General features: G+C 47.6%; 1 protein-coding gene across 4 annotated transcripts in view; it reads right to left on the minus strand.

Annotated features, from left to right (window-relative positions):
- The window catches only part of MTCL1 (microtubule crosslinking factor 1), a 129031-nt gene extending 111854 nt beyond the window's left edge, over positions 1-17177 (minus strand). For all 4 annotated transcript variants that reach the window (XM_042909630.1, XM_042909629.1, XM_042909628.1 and 1 more), the window contains exons 1-3: positions 15678-17177; positions 6223-6447; positions 4673-4831 (exon numbers count right to left, since the gene is read on the minus strand). In XM_042909630.1, coding sequence (XP_042765564.1) covers positions 4673-4831; positions 6223-6447; positions 15678-16748 — 1455 coding nt within the window. In that variant the 5' untranslated portion in view covers positions 16749-17177. The remainder of the gene's footprint in view (positions 1-4672; positions 4832-6222; positions 6448-15677) is intronic.
- Positions 17178-19968: the final 2791 nt, after the last annotated feature.

Raw genomic sequence — 19968 nt, forward strand, 5'->3', positions numbered from 1 at the left:
TTGGAGCTTACCCTTTCCTCTCAAGCACTCGAGACCTATTCACAAAATCTGAACCGTTTACTAGGCACAAAAGAAATCTCAACCAAACCCAGAGAATCAATATCATATCCTGAATGGTACTGAAAGATGTCCCATGAGAGCAATCTGACTGCTAGTTAGTTCTCTGTGGCTTCATTCAACAATCCCTAGGGTGGATGACTAAAAGAGGCAAAGGCAGTCCAAAGATACAAACTTCCAGTTATAAAATAAATAAGTTATGGGATGTATTGTCCTGCAGAATGACCATAGTTAACAATACTGCATATTTGAAAATTGCTAAGAGAGTAGATCTTGGAAGTTCTCATCACAGGAAAAAAAATTTTATACATGTGTTTAGTAATGAATGTTATCACCAGTTATTTTGGTGATCACTTTGTAATATACACAAATATTGAACCATCATGTTATATACCTGAAACTAATGTCATGTTTTAGGTCAATAAACCTATACCTTATACCTCAGGTATACCTTATACCTTATACCTTGGGTATACCTTATACCTTATACCCAATAAACTTATACCTCAATAAGAAAAAAAAAATCCTCATTACCTGGAATGATCTAGAACATGTCCCTGTCCCTTGCAAGTGCCAACTAACTTGGCCAGTTATTACTGTGTCTAACATATAATAACATATAACAAGTATTCAAAAATTTTTGGTAGAATGAAATACTATTCAGAGGAAGCACTTGGGCAATCTTTAAGAAGCTGAAACCAAGCTAAGATTAACTACTTTCAGCCTGTTGAGATGTTCCACCATAGAGTTGAGTACTAGAAGAAATATACTCTCCAAAAAGGCAAAAATGTTTCGGGCCTGCACAAGTGGAGGAGAATATGCGTGTTGGGTGCACAGACCATGATGTGAATAAGCACAAGGAAGCAGGAGAGCAAACTAGCTAACCAGAAGGGGCAATTCCTCATGGTTTCACATTGCCAACCCTCTTTTTTTTTCAATACATGAAATTTATTGTCAAATTGGTTTCCATACAACACCCAGTGCTCATCCCAAAAGGTGCCCTCCTCAATACCCATGACCCACCCTCCCCTCCCTCCCACCCCCCATCAACCCTCAGTTTGTTCTCAGTTTTGCCAACCCTCTTTAATCATCTTATCTATCAATGGAGAGAGTGACTTTTCTAGGACCCACTCTGTTAGTTCAAAAGGGACCAAAGGGCACAGATTCTTCTCACCATGCTCTGCTGCCTTTTATTTCACTCCAGGGTTTACGGCAGTGGAGTGGGAAAACCAGCTGGGAGACAGGGATGGTCCCCAGCAGGAAGGGTCCTCTGTGTCACGCTAAAGAGTCACACTGTCAGATTTAAGGGAATGTAGAAGATAAAACAGAGAAGGGAGAAACTGAAGTACCTGCCTTTAATGTGTTGATTGCATAGGGTCAGCCCTCAGTCACTTGAGAGAAGACCAAAGCATGGATAGGACAGAGGGTCTAAAAATTTCCCTAAGACAGCAAAAGCAGAACAGCAGAGCCTGAAGCACAAAACAGGTGATCTCAACGTGCGCAGTAAGAGAGGTTTAGGGAGAAGTGCCATTGCTTAAGCCCGAGTGACTAACAGGACGGTGGCACCGTTAGTACAAATGGGAAAGATGGAGGAGATTCACGTGGGGATGAGGGTGGCAAGTCTGTTCCTGGATACTCTGAGTTTGAAGTGCAAGGAGCAATCCATCATGGGGAAGTCCCCCAGGCAGATGAAAAGGCAGTCTGAAGCTTTAGAGAGAAGCCTCAGCAGCAGCCCCAGAGCAGAAGGGGCACAGAGATGAGCTATTTCATTGTTCTCTGAGGTTGAGGGAGGCGGGGGCGGGGGGAGGACACAGTCCTCTGTAACTACTTCTGTCACGTAGGGATGCGTGAAACGCACGAACTCTCCTTGCTTTTTCCAGAATGTGATTTATCCATTTACGAAACTTTGGAGGTGAGATTTACTCACCTCCGATGAGTAAAATAGTATCCTCGCCGGGGAGCAAAGCTCATGGCGTATTCTTTTCTGGCATCGGTAAAAAGAACCCATTCCTGGAGACCACAGCTGGCACTTTGCAGTACATACCTCCTCTACCACCTCTGAACCTTGGATCGCCTGGTCCCATCGTTCGCCGCCTCCAGTACAGTCTTCCGCACCTACCCTCCTCAGACTCCTGTCAGTTCTTACAGTTCGTTTAGAAGCCTGGTGGAAATATGCAGTCGTACCAGGCTGACTGCACCTTGGAGGTAAAATACCAATGGCATTCCAATCAAGCAATCTCTGTGAGTAATTTTAACCCACAGTGGAAGGGACAGGCTGGCCCTGTCACCTCCTCTGCATACATCCAGCCTGAGCCAACATCACGGTCTCTGAAGATCCTTGCCTCACCCTTGCCTGGCTTTGAATGTCAGCAATCATTTCTTCTCCCTCAGGAGCTATTTGTGACCTGATGCCAAGTCCTAGGCAAATCCACTGACGTGTGCAAGAGCAGCTTTGTTTGCTTTAAATATATTTATTTCCTCATTTATGTGTATATGTAACTTATATACTTATAGGTAAGCATACACACATGTAAAATTTATAAAATATATTCCTAAGATATTTTCTATACCCTCAAGGTAAGGCTCAAACTGGAAATTTTGGGAAAAGAAACCATTATGGCAAACCTTCTGGCAAACTTAGGTCAAAGGAGAAAGAAAGGGAGTGCCTGGGTGACTCAGTCAGCTGGGCATCTGCCTCTTGGACTCTCGATTTCAGCTCAGGTCATTATCTCATGGTTTGTGGGATCAAGTCCGTCATCAGGCTCTGCACCGACAGCGTGGAGTTTGCTTGGGATTCTCTCTCTCTCTCTCTCTCTCTCTCTCTCTCTGTCCCCTTCTACCCCTCCGCTGCTCACATGTGCACTCTCTCTCAAAAATAAATAAACTTGTGGGGCGCCTGGGTGGCGCAGTCGGTTAAGCGTCCGACTTCAGCCAGGTCACGATCTCGCAGTCCGTGAGTTCAAGCCCCGCGTCAGGCTCTGGGCTGATGGCTCGGAGCCTGGAGCCTGTTTCCGATTCTGTGTCTCCCTCTCTCTCTGCCCCTCCCCCGTTCATGCTCTCTCTCTGTCCCAAAAATAAATAAAAAACGTTGAAAAAAAAATTAAAAAAAAAAATAAATAAATGAACTTGAAAAAAAAGAAAAAGTAGAAAGAAAGAAGTAAATTACTAGTAGAGGTAAAAAGACCCACAAGGAGAGGAGAAATTCCCCCAGTCACAGGGGTAAGTGTATGTGAAAGTTAAGGAGCAAGAAAGAACATTCTCAGACTCTACCTCCTCCGCTGTGAAGCTCACTGTGTCCCTAGGCAAGCTGTGGTCACCACAGCTCCACGTTTTTGCCCTTCATTCACTCCCCCACCCTGTGATTCCCTGATGCCACCACCGCCTAAGTGCCAGGCACTGTTCTAGGCACAGGGACCCCACAGTGAACTACCCAGACAAATCCTCTTCCCACACAGCTTAAGTTCTGGAGGCACATTAGTGAAGGCAACAAAGAAATAAAACCCGTGGCATTTTCAGACAAGTGCTGACAACATACAAGTAATTGACCAAAATCCATAATGTGTCAGATGGGAAGACGGATCAGGACGGCCAGGGTGGAGGCAGGGGCAACTTGAATATGCAAGTGTGGAGGGGAAGGTGGCTGAGGTGAGATGTCAGCAGAGACCTCAAGGTGAGGGACTGAGTCCCAGGGGTATGGATCCCTGGAAAAAGAATGTTGGCTACCATCCCTCACTCCCAGACTCAAGGAACAGCAGGGCACCTGACTGGCTGTGAGGGGATGGGGGTGGGGAAGTAGAAATATCCACATGTCAAGTTGAACCGTAAACATCTCGGTAACAGAGGCTGTGCTGCCATAATCCTAGCTGCATCCCCAGGGCCTGGTACAGAGACTGAATTAAGTGTGGGCAGATGCATGGCTGGATGGATGAGGAATGATTTTGTGGACTTCCTTATAATGGAAGCCAACAACAAAACAGGATTTGCAGTACTGTATGCAAAGGAAATACACACACACACACACACACACACACACACACACACACTCATTTTCTAGATCGCTGTGCGAGAATACATTCACTCCCTAAAATAAAAAGAAAAGAAAAACCTATATTTAAATCATATTGGCTGAATAATAGCTATAGGGGGCATACGCCTATTATCTGTTTACATAGGTTTAGTAGAGAACCATAACATATTTTCCAGCTCATTGGAAAAGAAGACTCAAGAAAAAAGCTACTGCTTAATTTTGTATTCTAGTAATAATATACTCCATTTGGGCCCATAAGAGGAATTAATGGCCAGCTCATCTGAATGGAAATTATAAAAAAAAAAATAGCTTTAGACCACGGTTCACCAAGTCTTTTCTGTAGCGGGCCAGACAGCAAATATTTCAGGCTTTGCAAACAACATACTGTCTTTGTCACAGTCTTCCCTGCTTTGTTGGGTTTATTTTTGTGTGGTTGTTGTTGTTTTATAAGGCTATGAAAAATGTAAAAACCATTCTTAGTTTCTGGGCCATACTAATAAACCATAGTTCACCAAATGGGACACCTGGAGTCCCAAAACCCCCAACAGTTAAACCCAAGAAAGAAATCCCCATACATTTTGGGATTACCTCTTTCAGTCTCTCCAGCTCATTTTGGAGGGCCTGCTTGGATATTTCCACTTCAATCATCTGCTGTCGGAGACTTTCGTTTTCATCTTCAGCTTTCGCACGCTTTTCCTCCACGGTTTCAAGTTCGTGGTGCAATCTAACAGATACATCTTTGGCTACCTGTATCAACCAACAGAGATAGTCATCAGAACGGGAAGCTTTCTGCGTGCTAAAGGCACATTCGAACAACTTTTGAGGCAGAATCATTAAGTGATATGATATCACAGTAAAGGGCAAAGACCCTGGCAATATTAACAAGGAGGAGGTATTAGTTTCAAACATGAAATCCACATTATGAGCAAGGATACAACCTTTTCATCTGGATTAAAAGGCTACTGTGAATAGCCCTACCTCCTTACAGAGTATCACCAAGAATGCCAGTTCTGCCCAGGCACACATGCTTTAATGATAAATTAGAAACAATAATAACAATAACAATAATCAACCAACCAACCAATCAATCAATAGTTCTGTTCCCTAAGATAATACTAAACCCACCTGCTTTAAAAAAAAAAAATCAAAATAATCCTGTAAAATGATACGGTCAAGTTTTAAATTGTCTACAGTAGTAAAATATCTGAATGTTAGAAGCAGTTAAACATTTTTAACCTTCTAAAAGGAAACAAGGAAAGATTTTGCAAACGAAATATAAATCACCCTTACATCCCACTGAATGACATTTTGCTAGGGGTTTATAGATTTGATAGAATTACAAAGATTCTTTTCCTGTTATCATAATGAAAGGCGAAATGAGATTTCATAAGTGCTCCCATAATGAGGAGGACATTATGCATTATTCACCTCTTGATAAATGATTTGATAACCACGGCACAGGAGAAGCCACGCTACCCATGGAGAGAGCAAATGGTAGAAAGTCTGGAATTTCTTCACCTCATTCCCACTTCTGCCAGTGCTTCTCAAAAACACCTTAGACAATTAGCTTTAGACGATTAGTTATGATCCTCTCTCTCCTTCGGTGAAATCAAACCTCTACACCTGGGTTATGGTCATTTCAGGTTTCTGCATTCTAGAAACTTAAGTAACAATAAAAATGTTAAGTGATTATAGTCAACCTTTATGAGTGGCCTTTGACCATCACTGAATTGATAATCAATAGAGTTTTTAAATATTCCAAATTTTAAGAAGGCGTTTCTGTATAATTCTACACAACTGTCAGGCTAAGTGGCGGATATCAATTCTTTCATTTTTTTTTTTTAATTGTAGATCCCTTACTATGACTTCTTTCCCTTACGTTTTGAGATTCCAGTTCATATGGCAGGTTTAAATCTTGGCCTGTCAAAGCCATATGACTACACATACCCTATAAGCCATAAGGGGAAGGAAGAATGTTTATGCTGGAATCTGTTGAGAGAGCAACACCACCGGAACATCAGGACCCTGTGTGAGTGGGGCCGAGGGCTGCAGTCTCAGATCTGTGATCCCGCCCCTCCCCTACCCCTGCAGCCCTTTCTGGGAATAAGCCGCCCTTCAACCCTGATCAGCTCACTCACCTTTAAATCCTGCTCCAGACTCCGGATGAGCTCGCCATCCACCTGACCAGTCTCAGCCACTTTCAGACTCTTCTGCTCTGCTTTCCTGAGGCGGTACTGCAGGATTCGGCAGTTTTTATTAGCACGGTCCAGCTCTCGCCGAAGCTCCTGCAGCTGGTAAACATCTTCCTCTAGGTAACTGTCTCTCATCTCTTCCATCTCAGCACGGAGTTCGTCCAATTCATCCTACACAAGCCAGATGGAGTTGACTCATAAGCCACCAGAAAAAGGATGGTGTCTCCTGCGTCCCCCTGCTCAGCAATACTAAATATTAACCACCTGTACACTCACCCACCGGCTTATGGCCACACCTGTGTGACAGGACCTCTGGAAATGGTCACACAAGACAATATCCTCAGATGTCTATTCAAATCTCATGGATCCAGAAGCTAAAAACCAGGATGGATTATTCACTGCAGCCTGCCAGCCTTTATTCCCCTCCTCATATTTTCTTACATAATCAGAATCATAAATGAAATCGGCTCTGCAGATAACTAAACCTTTAGATTCACACCAAACATTGACCTAAACTTGTATGTTTAAGACACAATCTAGGTGTCAAGAGGAGTTGGACAGAGCCCGCCTTCAAAGGACATAAACTTTAGTGGGGTCGTAAAACGGAAATGCCCTGGAATTATAACATACCTGCAAATGTCTCTAAAAACTCTGTCCCACCATACAAATCTCAGCACTGACTATGTGACTCAATTTCAAAGATACAACCTTTTGCATGATGTCAAATACACGCTGGGGTGGTGTTTTTCCATCCACCTGGGCTTTATTTCCTATCTCCACTTGATTCTGGCACCAGCATGAAGATGCCAGGACGTTCAGGACCTTCAGCATGAAGGTTCAGGAGAAACCCAGGAGTGGTTTCTGGCCCTCCTCTTTCCCTCCCATTCCACAGTCATTCCCGTGCTCTCAGTCCAACACAGCCACAAACCTGCAGGGCGCTCTCTTACCTGTGATGGCTGCACACCACTGCTAGTCCCTGCCTTCATCCCTCCCAAGGGAGCAGCTGCACACATAGACAAGTTGTGCGGGGCTCCCTGCCTCCCCTTTAGCCCATTCTCCACCCGGAGTTATCCTCTACTACGGAACTCAGACCATACCCCTCAAAGCCCCCAGGGGGATTCCCGCTGCACTGAGAAATGTCCTCCCCAAGGCCTCTGAGCTGCCTCCTTCTTCCCTGCCACACTGCTGGTCTCATAGGGCCAGGACTCCTGGCCCTCTCTGTTCCTCCCCAGCTTTTACAGAGCTCACTATCAGAGCCAGAAGGTGCACACACAGTGCCTTCCCTGACCACCCATCCCCACCAGGTCTCTAATCCCTTGCCTTCCCTATTTTCTCTCCATCTCTTACCACCACTGGCTAAAAGTTATTTGTGCTTCTTCCTATTCCTGTCTGTCGCCCATACTGAAATGTAAGCTCTGGGAGGGCAGACCCCTTGTGTGTCTGTTCCTCTGCATTCACAGCGCCCAGAGTAGTGTGAGCCATGCAGCAGGCCTTCAATAAGTATTTGTGGGAAGAATACACATAAACATCGGTCAATACCTACAAAGACCAAATCGTAAAGATGACCAAAATCTAACTTAAATGCACCCTTGCGTCGTTCCAGTCTTGTAACTGAATCACGAAAAATTTTTCCCAGACCCACAGATGTAGCTGCAATATGCGAGACAGAAATTCTATTGAAATATTACAAAAGATTTTAACGAGGAGTAATTTGGAGGGTGGAAGATTAAGAAAAACACTCTAGGAATTTTCTTGATTAGTTTGGTAACTGATGGTTTAAATGCCTCCAGACTAGGATACACTCAGTCCTTCCCATTTGTTTTGTTCAATTAACACTGAGGGTCAAGGAAAAAAACTCTCCGTGACACAGACACCTTAACTTGTCAGGTCTTGTCCTACTATTCAGTTTGTTTCTGGATTCTCTCTACCCTCGCTAATCCTGCATTTGTTCTTAAAAGCAGAGATTTACTTATAATAAGGAACAAGAGTTTCCCAACATCAAAGCCTCAGGTAGACAAGAAATTGACCAGAAGGGAATCTCCTGAAGAGTAATTTATCCTGGAAAAGATTAAGTGTAAGTGTAACAAATAAATTGGGAATCTGTATGGAAAAACACAAATTGGCACAGACGGGGTAAAGACAGCTGTCCAGGCAACCTCGATCATACGAAGCCGTCTACTGGAAGGAGCACAGGTGTGGTATCTCATACCTGCAAACCTCAGTCTGTAGATTCTCCCTAATCTGCCCACACTACTCTAACTAAGACAATGACTTACTCAACTGACTATGACTCCAAATGGAGCTTGTCTGAATGGGCTACCAAGAAGAACGGATGTTAAAGAAGAAAGCTTTGCCACTTCCCAGTGGTCACATGAATAAAATGTCTTTTCTTCTCTGCTTCTGAGTGTTCTTACAAAATTTCTATAGCAACAGTCACAACCCCACTAAAAACATAGGATGCTCTAGTGTGCCTTAAAAAAGGTAAATATTAACATTGAAAATGTTGTGAAGTATAAGCAAGTTTTTTTTTTTTTTTTAATGTTCTTTTTTCCTTCATGGAGATCTCTTCCCGTAAGTCTCGTTCCTCGTCAGAAAATTTGCTGGGACTAGGAGCTCATGGACCAAGCATGGAAGCCAGTCAGTTGATCTACATATATGAACGGAATGGACAGGCTGGGCTCCTTGGGGAACTGGAGAACACAGGTCTTTCGGGAAGGTCCTTGCCAACCTCTAGCAAAGAAGAAGTTGGCAGACTGACGCCCAATCCCTACGCTGAGGCTGTGATGCCGCTGTGTGGGAGCCTTGCCCTTGACCCGACCCATGCTAGGGGAGACCAACTGCAGACTGCAAGCTTTAAAACAGGCCTTATGGATGTCAATCTTCTAGTAAAGATTAGGTGACTGGTCCTGAATCTTCAAAATCAAGGTCAAGTTTTCCTCAGGTTGCACCATGTATATGATAAATCTGACTTTCAGAAAGAGCCTATTCTCCACACTTGTGTCTGAGTACAGTTAAAAGGAAATTGTTTTTTCCTTTTGGGTAACTAGTAAAAAAACAGTTCAAGATAAGCAATAATCACAACATGTATATGCATGCATACAAATATTCAGTAACTGTGGCCATTCTGTTCATGGAAGGAAGTGTCTGTGATCATGTTTCCTTCTAGAAAGCTTATGTATAAAAGCCAAAGTCATTAATGCCTGGAATTACCTGTTACTCAAACAAAAGTGTTCAAAGTGTGATACAGCCATAAGAAAACATAAGATACAACTTCCAGGGATAAAAATGTTCTCTAGTCTTCAAATTTTGTACCGGAGAGGACCCTCATCGACCCTAATATCAAATGCTGGATGTCACATAGATGTGTAAACAACCACTACAAGCTAAAACAAACAAACAAACAAACAGTATTTAGGGGCTAGATGAACCCACACCTCCAAATCATTCATTACTCCAGATGTAAACAGCTAACATTTTTTGGCATAAATAATCACCAACATTAGTTGCACTGAAAAGAAAATTAGGGAGAGACCATAATTGCATGTATTTGAATCATTGCTTTTATAACTCATATGTTATCTAAATAAATATTTGTAGAACATAAGACATCCTTTTTTCAGTATTTTCCCTTCATTACTAAACCTGCCAGGAACATATTACCCCATTTCATAGACAAGGAGAGCAAACTCATGCTGGTAAATCTGTCCAAAGCCTCATAGCTAACAAATAGAAGCTAGACTGCAAGCCCACATGCTCTTTCCAGTAAATACTATAAATTATTTGCAACAACCGGGACAAATGGAACAATAATACGCTTTAAGTCATACTTTAAAAAACCTGCCATAGATGTGAAATAATAAAGCAAGCTAACACTTTTAGATCTTGACAATTATCAATGTGTGAGTATATCCATTATCTCAATTGGTCCTCAAAAAAAAAAAAAGAAAGAAAAAAACACTGCAATGTGCAGCAAAGATATTAATACTCCCATTTTAAAAATGAGGAAATTGAGATTCTAAACATTTAAATGGCTTTTCAACACTAGTCTATTGCAGAGATGGGACCAAGGCCAGTGTTTCAACTCTTTTCACAGCGCCTTGAAAAAAAAGCAGTTTTCAGGTTCAGTGAAAAGAAGTTACAAGAAAAGCAAATTATAAACCATGTAAGCTGGCAGCAGACATTTGAAAAGCAAAAACTGTGATTATTCAGATTAGGGTCACGATGGATAGTGATTTTCAAGCTACCATTACATTAATTTTCTGACAGCATGCCCTAATTTAGAATACATTGTATTACAGAACCTTAAAAATGTCTGCCATTTAAATGTTTAAGAAAACCAAATCAAGCAGAACATATAATGTTTCTGGCAAATATAATTTAGACAGAGTAAGTAAAAGTAGAAAATTGCTGTTGTTTTTTTATATACAGAAACTAAGAAAAAACTTGCCCTTAATCAAGTTTTATATTGAATTAACATCAGGTCTGTTGCATACCTCACTAAAAAGCTAATTTACTTTTAATTAAATCTATTTTTCAAATTTCATATATAAAATGGAATCTTGAAGTCAAGCAAAGCTCCCCAACTACTCCCCTTTGCCTGCAGATAACAGATCGAGCCTTATTATATACATCAAATTAGAGAAATAATGAGGCACCATGTGTGCACTAGAGTAAACCAAGATTAAATGACACACATTTCAATGAAAACAGTTTTACCCACAAATAAAAACTAAAAACACAGTGGATACTGAATGCACCAATGAAAACAGTTTTACCCACAAATAAAAACTAAAAACACAGTGGATACTGAATGTACCGTATCTGAACTTAAGGGATGCAAACTCTTGATCATACTGATAGTTTTATTCAAATAATAACCTCCTTTAAGCAACCCGAAATCAATAACTAGTTCTACATTAATATTTTAATAACGTTTCTTTAAACAGACCCAATTTGGCGAGGGGGAGCAGTCGTCTGGCTACTGTTGAAATAATTCCATCTTCTGGGAGTTGCAGACAGAAACTATTGTCTGTTGTAATATACAAATAATCCACCTCATTTCCCTCTGGACAATGAAAATGTTCTCTGCACAGTCCCAGCTGTAGCTAAGAAGGCACAGGGGCCACTACCATTGTTTACCAAGTGACAGTTCACCCAGCAGCTGATGGGCTCTGTTTGTCCTGGTCTACATTATCTTGCCACCTAAGATTATTACAGCCGCTCTTTCGCAGGCTGAATAAAGAATGGGCGTGGAAAGGGGAATGTCAGGAAAGAATAGGAACACTGTCCACTTTAACCCTTCCAAAAGAAAGGGAGAGGAGGAGCTCAACACTTTAGCTGTTCAGAACTGTGTTATTCTTGCCTGTGAGTGTCTCCCTTCTGGGCCATGCCGAGCACCTGGAATCCAAGCAGCCCAATTTAACAAAACCATTTCAGAGCTTGAAACTCAAAAGACTACTTCCGGTAAGAAACAGGCTGGTAAGTCTGGATCGGGGGTGATACACTGCAACCTATAAAATAAAAAATGACCTTACCAATCATCTCCTTTAGGGAATCACTCCTTTCAAAGGATCGGATGTTGCTTGCCCTGGTAGCTAGCAGTGACTTCTGTTTTAACCAGAAATAATTCTTAGGGAATAACAGAGAAAGCAGGGCAAAAATAAGCAACCCTTCCCCCCAGCCCCACCTGCATCCATCCTGCAGGGAACTGGCACTTTTGGAGAACACTATTTGGGCACATGCGGAGGGGACATTGTGAGCCCATCACCAGTAATTCCAAAAGCGTTTTGGGGGGCACCTGGGTGGCTCAGTCGGTTAACGGTCCAACTTTGGCTCAGGTCCTGATCTCATGGTTCCTGGGTTCAAGTCCTGCCTCCGGCTCTGTGCTGACAGCTCAGAGCCTAGAGCCTGTTTCAGATTCTGTGTCTCCCTTTCTCTCTGCCCCTCCCCCGCTCGCAGTCTGTCTCTCTCTCTCTCTCTCAAAAATAAACTTTTAAAAAATTTAAAAAAAAAAGAAAAACATTTTCAAAATAGGTCAATAAATTCAACTGATTAAATTCTCCTGAAAACCCTGTGGGAACAGAGAACATAATTAGTATGTTCACAATGAGCACTAAGGCTGGTCCGATTATCTCAGAGCACTTGGGCAAAACACGGCAGTGGCAGGCAGGTGGGCAGGCAGGAACACACCAGCCGCGTTTTGTGGATGCTCTCAGCACCGAGAAACATGCCTGGGTTCAGTCTGAAAAAGGAGCAAAGGCCTTTGGACAACCGAATTCAACTGCTCACCTGAATTTCTGAAGACTTCCAAATATATCTAAGTTCATCGGGAGTAAAGGGACAAGACTGCTTTCCTGCCTGTGTTTTCACGCAAAAAGCCAGCCACCTGGATTGAGTAGTTGTGCATTTTTCATTTAGTCAACTTGGTGCCCTCTGATGAAGAAGAGATAGCAGGGCCAGGGACGCCCCAAGCAGCTCCACACTGCACAACCGAAGGTATGTACTTCTCTGTTGACATCTATTTAAAAAAATACAGCAGTGGCTAAAAACCAAGAGAATTCCACTTGAAGGTCTCCATCAGTAAGACATCCGCCTATGGTTTCGCAGGCCTGATGATTCTGCTTGATTACCCTTTGGTCATGCTAGCTCAGGAAGTGTGACAGTCTTGTGCAGTAATGGTGACAGAACTGACTTGGGAAAGAATGTGGCACTTATCATGGTCACAGTCCTCCAGGATATACCCACGTAAAGTGCCCGGGCCAAGTCTCTTCTTGGTAGGTAACATTTGAATAGAAGAATGCTCTGTCTAATCACAAGAGCTCTGTACCACATTCTCTAAGAAAGCAGATCAAGGATGCACATTGATCTACTGTGAGAAAAAAAGCAACCAAAGCAACCAAAGGTAAGTTTCAATTTAGAAACTTGCCCTGTGCCAAGGCAAGCCTCCTGCCTCTGACTCCTGAGGTCACTTGTGCTCACAGCCCCATTGTGCACAAGTGGGCACGCTCACTGACCTCTAGAGAAGTCTGCCAGGATTGCTGTGTTTTCTCCCAAATTGAACTATTGTAACTTAGCTTCTGGATAACGAAACACGTAACTCACACGTATATTTGTGAGCATACTTCTGGTTTCCCAGCCTCTTTCAGAGCTCCTCTACCTCCTGCCCTCTCCTGCCGACAGGGGAAAGGCTGGGAGATGCACTCAGGCAGAGTAAACGGTTGGCCGTGACACTTTCTCCACAGGAAACAGCAACTGAACATTTCCCACAAATTAAACACTGTCAGTGGGATTTATATGACCATCTGTACACTGGCTAGTGGAGAGGGGTTCATTATGGCCCTTTCGCCTAAAATGAAAAGAGGCCCCCTAGGAAAGCTAAACATTGGGAACATTTCAAGCTAATAAAACAACTCAAAAGCAAGCAGTATACGCTGAGAAAAGCAGGCTTGCTGGGAACAGGGATGCAGCCTGGTGCAGTGAAAACAGCAAAGGCTCCAGGGGCGGGGGAAATAGAAGCTGTACCTCCTAGCTGGATGGCCTTGGGCTGGTCATTTAAGTTTTCCGGGTTCTCAGCATCCTTGTCTGTGAAACTGGGGTTATGACAAATATAACAACAATTATACCCTATGTTGTTGTGAAGAATCACTGAAATATCAAATATACCACATCAGACTCCAGGGTCAGACACCTATTTCATTCACAGAGGCTCTACCCACGTGAAAAGATAAAGCAAATAAACAGTCACCTCAGAATGAACTCTAAAATGACTGTTGCCTACCTGAAGATCAAAGATGCGATGAGAAACATGTTTTACGAAACCCTCAATTTTCTGTCGCTTAGCAGGTCGTGATTTGGATAAACACCATTTAATCAGAAACACTGGGGGTCTGGGATCATGCTGAGAGCTGGAGCTATAACCGAACAAGGTAATCTTTCTGGCCCTTAGGGAGTTTACATTTGCTGAAGGTTTACAAAAGCGGCGATTTCAAAATGGAGTCACATACGCTATCACTGCCCTTTCTCTTCAGCACCTTTGAAAATCGTTCTGTTGTCTATTATGTAAGAGTGGGTGACACAGGCAAATGTACTACTTGAAACATCTTACTCCCAACTCCCAATCTGGTCTCACCCCTCCTCTGCCTCACTGCCACATCTTTGCAGACAAAACAACGGCTGGGCTCATTTGGGGAGAGCAGCTCCTGATAAGAAGTTTAGGTTCAGAATACTATTCTGTCAGCAGTCTGAACTTCACACTTAACCACCTTAAAAGGGCATGCCCTTGGTCCCACTGGCCAAAGCCTGGGCCTCATCTGGATACATTCAGTGTTTGCTGAGAAAAAGTACAAGTCACATCACCCAGATGAAGGAGGGACATCCACTGGTTTGGGAGATATATGTTATCATCTTAACAGAAACGTGAAAAGATTGGTACCGCTGTAGTTATTCACTAACTTGAGCACTACAATAAATTAAAACAGTTGCCCCCCATACTACCCCCTTTATTTTCTCTCAAGTCACTTCAACTGTCTTGAACCCCCTTCCCCCAACACTGTAAGCCCTCTGTTCTGCAGGACCAACCTGACCTCCTCTTGGGAGAAAAGATGGAAGTCAGATCGAGTGCCCCAAAGCTAACAAGACCAAAAGGCCATTGCTAGCTAGCAGGCCCTTAGGAAAAATCCTCAGAGGTAGGGGGCAGAGGTTGGCAATTCCCTCAAAAGTGCTGGAGTGCTGGGGGAAATCAAGCAGTCTCTCCTGACACAAAACACCAGCTTGTGGACGCCTACAAAGGACAGGCAGGCCAAACCTGCCAACTCCTTGTCCCTTGACACAGGCCACCCTCATGGGGCCCCTGAACTTAAGGTGTATCACCGAAACACTGGGAGCACCCCCCTCCGAGAAAATAGAGGGGGTCTCACGTTCTGTAAACGCAGGAAAAGCATCTGGCACATCCGCAGCCTGGCCCACTGCAGGCTCCAGAACCTACACGCACCTGCCCTAGGCCGGGACCAGAGCTCCTTGGCTAGGGGTAGCCAGATCCCACAGGTGAGGGTGTGCATGTTTTGGCCCCACGGAGGGTCGGCTGTGTATCCAAAATGTGATTCTGGCCACCTCTCTCCCGGCACATCAACAGAGGCAAAGACGTCAGCAGGAAGAAGCAAGACTTCAAGAAACAAGAAAAGCTAAGTGGGGTGGGAACCCGCCCGGACCCACAGGTCTTGCTGCTCCTTCCAGAAGTTTTAGCTTAAGTTTCCAATGCCCAGTGTGTGCGGGGGCGGGAAAGTGAAGGGCAGAAGAGAGAACGGGCTTGTCAGGACCGGGCAGGCAGGGCTCGCGGGTCCCCGCCCGCACCCAGACCTTTCGGGGTGGCCTCCGGGACACCCGCGGCGGAGCCGGCTGCTCACCTTGAGATAGTCGTTCTCCGAGCGCAGCTCCTCGATCTCCCGCAGCAGCTCCTCCTCCACCGCGGCCGCCGGGATCAGTCGGGTCTGCTCGCCAAGACCGGGGTCCTTGGGGATCCCGGGGACCGTTCGCTCGAACGGCGCGCGTCCCCCGGCATCCTCCGCCACAGCAGTTCCCAGGAACCCCGCGGGGACTCCGCCCGGGCTGCTCCGACCCCCGAGGCAGGCGCCGGCGGCGGGAGGCGCGGCAAGGAGCGCGGGGGGCTCGGGGCTGCCGGGAGGCGCCCCCCGAGCCGCGGGGCTCGTCGTAGGGGCTCCTCGCAGCGGTTCCCGGTCGCTGGAGCCCGTGCCAGACTCGGCGTCGCTGCTGGCGGCGGGGAGCAGGCGCTGCTCGTCGGACAGGGGTTCGGAGGGGCAGTCGGAGAGGTCGGAGCTGCTGTCCGTGTGGCTGATGCGCGAGCCTGGAGCCGGGGAGCCGGCCGCGGAGGTCACGGCGAGGATCACGGCGGGGATCGGGGCGGCGGGGACCGGCGGCCCGGCGGCACGGGCGGGGGGCGCCCCGGAGCCGCGTTTGGCTTTGCGGCCCTTGGCAGCGGCGGACAGCGGCTCGGTCCCGGGCGGCGGCGGCGGCCTCCCTGCCCGGGGCAGCAGCTCCCCGGGCGCCGTGCGCGCCACCCTCCTGGGGCCCGGAGCGGCCTTGGCGCCGCCCGCTGCCCTGGCCCCGGCTCCCGGCGGCGGCTTGTCCTTCGCGCCAGGGGCGCCGCCGCTGCGCCGAGAGAGGCGGCCGGGCGCGGCCAGGGTTCCTGGCGAGGGCGGCGCTTTGCCCGCGAGGCTGGGCGAGCGTGGGGCGGCGGGCGCCTGGGCTCGGCCCGAGGAGGGGGCGGCCAGGGCCGGGCCGGACGCCGGGGTCCGGCCGTGCAGATCCTTGAGGAAGGGTCTGGCGGGCGAGGGCGCGCGGTGCAACCGCCTACGCTCGGCCAGCGGGTGGAGGTGATGGTGGCGGTGGTGCTGGCCGGGCGGCAGCGGCTTCGCCTCCGGGGTGCCGCCGCCCGCGAGGCCGTTCAGCGTCTCCATGGCCGGGTCCCGGGCCGCGAGCAGCAGCTCGGGCGGCAAATGCTCCGGGCGGCGGCGGCGGCGTGCAGCCTCCCCGCGCGCCCGCTCATCACTGTCCCCAGCCCCGCCCGGTCTGCGCCCCGCGCTCTCGCGCCGCCGCCGTTCCCCGCGCACCCCTGGCCCCCAGGATCCCAGCGGGGCTGGCGGCCGCCGTCGTCCCGCTCTCCCCTCGCTGAGGTCACTGCCGCTCGAGTTCACCCGGCACAACGGCGCGGCGGCTCCCCGCCGCTCGCATCCCTAGACGCTGCGCTCCGGGCTCGCGGGTCCGCACACCCGCACTAGTCCGCTGGCGGCGCGCTCCCCGCTCCCGCGTCGGGTTCCCCGCCCACGGCCGCCCAGCTCCCCGCAGCGCCCGCCAGCTCGGGTGGGGAAGAACTGCACGCGCGCTCCCCCGCCTCCCGGCGCCCTGCGCCCAGCCACCGCGTGCGCATGTCCCTCCTCCCGCCAGCCGGCGGCGGGGGTGGGGGCTGGAGGGCAGGGGGGCGGGGCCTGAGCTCCGCGGGCTCGCGCGCCCGACGCGGCCCCCAGCGTTCTTCGCCCTGGGACCCTCCTTGCTTTTTGAGGCTCTAAGGACAGTGCCGAGAGCTGGGGAGGGAAGGAAGTAGCAAGGGTGAAGTGGGGTGGCAGAGAGGCGGACACTGGCCACTTGCGGGAGACTGGATGTCCGGGAGACGTGAGTGGCCCCCTGGGTGGTGTGTGCAGTGGGGTCCCAGCCCCCCCTCTGTTGTTGACCAACGGCCCCCACGGGCCCCTCCATCCAACCCTTGCCTCCTAGGTTCTCCTAGTTCCGTCCCCGCTGTCTTCTCACATCTGTGCGCGTAGTCCCCACACTCCTCTAAGGACTGCTGGTACCCTATGCAGCTATCGCGTCAAAGCGGGCACCGTGCTCTACAGTTGGCACCCCCTGTGGCCTCCGGAGCTCGGAGAAGGAGGAGCTGCCATAGAAATAGGAGAAGCAGCTCGCCAAGCTTGGGGTCAGAAAGGGAACTCACATTTATAGTTCCGGCCGCGAGCCAGGCGCTGTTAGACACTCCATAGGCATTGTTTTATTTAATCCTCACAACAAGCCCGAATTGGAATTACTGTCTTCTTTAAGGATGAGGTCACGGGAGCAGGGAGGTGAAGTCGGTGCTTTAGCCAGTCCATGGCCGGGTCGGGATTCACGCAAAGTCTGTAGAATTCTCAGTCCTACCACGGGTTGAGTACCGGTTCTGTCCCTTGGGAGTCTAACGTGGGCCACCCACCTTTTCGAGCCTCAGTCCCCTTGCCTGTATAATTAGAAAATACCGCTACATAAGCGTGGTGAGGATTAAATCAGCAGATGTGAGAAACGCTGTGCAAACTGTAAAGTGCTTTTCAAATATCCTTGAGTCCAGTTTTTGTCCCAGGCGTTGGGTGTTGAGTGCTACTCAAAGGAGTAAGGCCCAGCCCCTTGTCTAGACTTGGCTTTGCCAGGAGGCAAAGGAATAGTCAAGAATTACAAGTTGCTGCGGAGAGCATTTGCCCCCCACCCCTTCCCCAACCCTGCCTGGGAAGATTAGAGTTTTCCCACAAGGATGGGCTGTCGTTGGGTGGGTGCCGGGGATTTGCAGAGCAGGGGCTGTAGGTGAGATATCAGTGGAGGGCTGGTGGGACCATATACCCTGTGGATAATATCCTAAAGGCTGGGGCAGCCTTTGGAGGATGGTGAATATGGCTGATCTTATTTGCCTGGAAAGATCCCAGCGGTGGCAGCAGGGAGGAGACGGAGAGCCCGCGAGCGGGAACAGTCAGTGGCTGTGGCAACAAACACAGTAGTGGTAGGGGTAGAGAAACGGGAATAGACTTGGGAGGATACAAGGAAAACTAGGCTCTAAAGTCTATGATCTTAACCACAAATTACCCTACTTAACCACCTCCTTCAAAAAAGGCAGGAGAAAGTAATTTTTTAAAAAATCACTGTAAGTTAGGAGAGTCATACGCCCAGAAGACAGCCTGTCGGCTTCTCCTTAGATGCCGGCAATGATGCTGGGCCACGTTCTGTGGCCGAGCTCTGAGGGCACCGAAATGCTGACCTGTCTGCTGCTGTTCATGTTTTTTGAGCCATTTACCTGGCAAGTCCTCTGAATGTGTGACAGCACACACAGAGTATAATCTGTACTGAATCTCCTTTGACGCAATGTCTGCTAAGACCACAGCCGTATTTCATGGAGTATTTGAAGAAAAAAACAGACTGCAGAAAGCAGCGGGAGGTGCCCAGGCCCGGCACCCAGGAATAGCCAGCTCTCCCCTAGAGGGCGCTCCAACTCTCCCCTTCGGGTGACTGGCCGTTAATCAGAAACTGGCTGTCGGTCCGGGAGCACAACCTACTGTGTAATTCAGGGGCCAGGACCTTCACTTAGAACTTCCTCCAGAGACCCAGAAGTCTCCAATACCCTACATTTCCGAAGAATTGTGCCCAGGACCCCTAGCCCAAGCTCCTCATACCATATGTAATCACGCAAAAGGCCACCGTAAAATGTTCCAGTAAGTTAGTGTTCCAAAAGTTTTAGCCAGATGACCGTACTATTTTGTACCAGCTTCCCTTTTCCTCAGATAAGAAGTCAAGCAAAATTCATACCCTGAATTATTAGCCTGGCAATTGTTTCTGCTGGCCCTTGGCAAGAAGGCATTCAATAATGCTTTCTTTTGCCAATATTCAGTACGTTACAGGTATAAAAAAGATATCCTCTTGCATGAATAGATGTTTTTAAAGTCATGTGATTTAAAAAGAAAAATTTTGTGTTCCATCAAGTAAGTCTAAAGGTGTTAGGGGGTTACTATTTAAAGAAGCCATAAGAGTGCTCGCTTCGGCAGCACATATACTAAAGAAGCCATAAGGTGCTGTATTCTGGAAAACAACAACAAAATCCCACGTGGGGATGTCTGTTTGGATCCGTCAGCTCTCAGACCCAGTCCTCACCCTTCCCTGCCTGCTCTGTACAGGGGAGGGAACAACTGATGAGGTTGGTTTTCCAGGTTCCTGGGGTTGCCGACTGGGCGCGGCCCGCAGAGACTGGAGTGTAACAGCAAGGGAGAAACCAGGGTTATCACCTTCTCTCTCTGCCTCCAGTGGCTTCTTCAGAGTGGCCTGGTCTCCTTTGTGCACTGGCTGACTGGGTTTCTCTCAGCTTTCACTGGATGCCCCATGGCTTCTGGTAAC

This window comes from Panthera leo, chromosome D3 (genome assembly GCF_018350215.1).
Source record: "Panthera leo isolate Ple1 chromosome D3, P.leo_Ple1_pat1.1, whole genome shotgun sequence".
NCBI lineage: Eukaryota > Metazoa > Chordata > Mammalia > Carnivora > Felidae > Panthera > Panthera leo.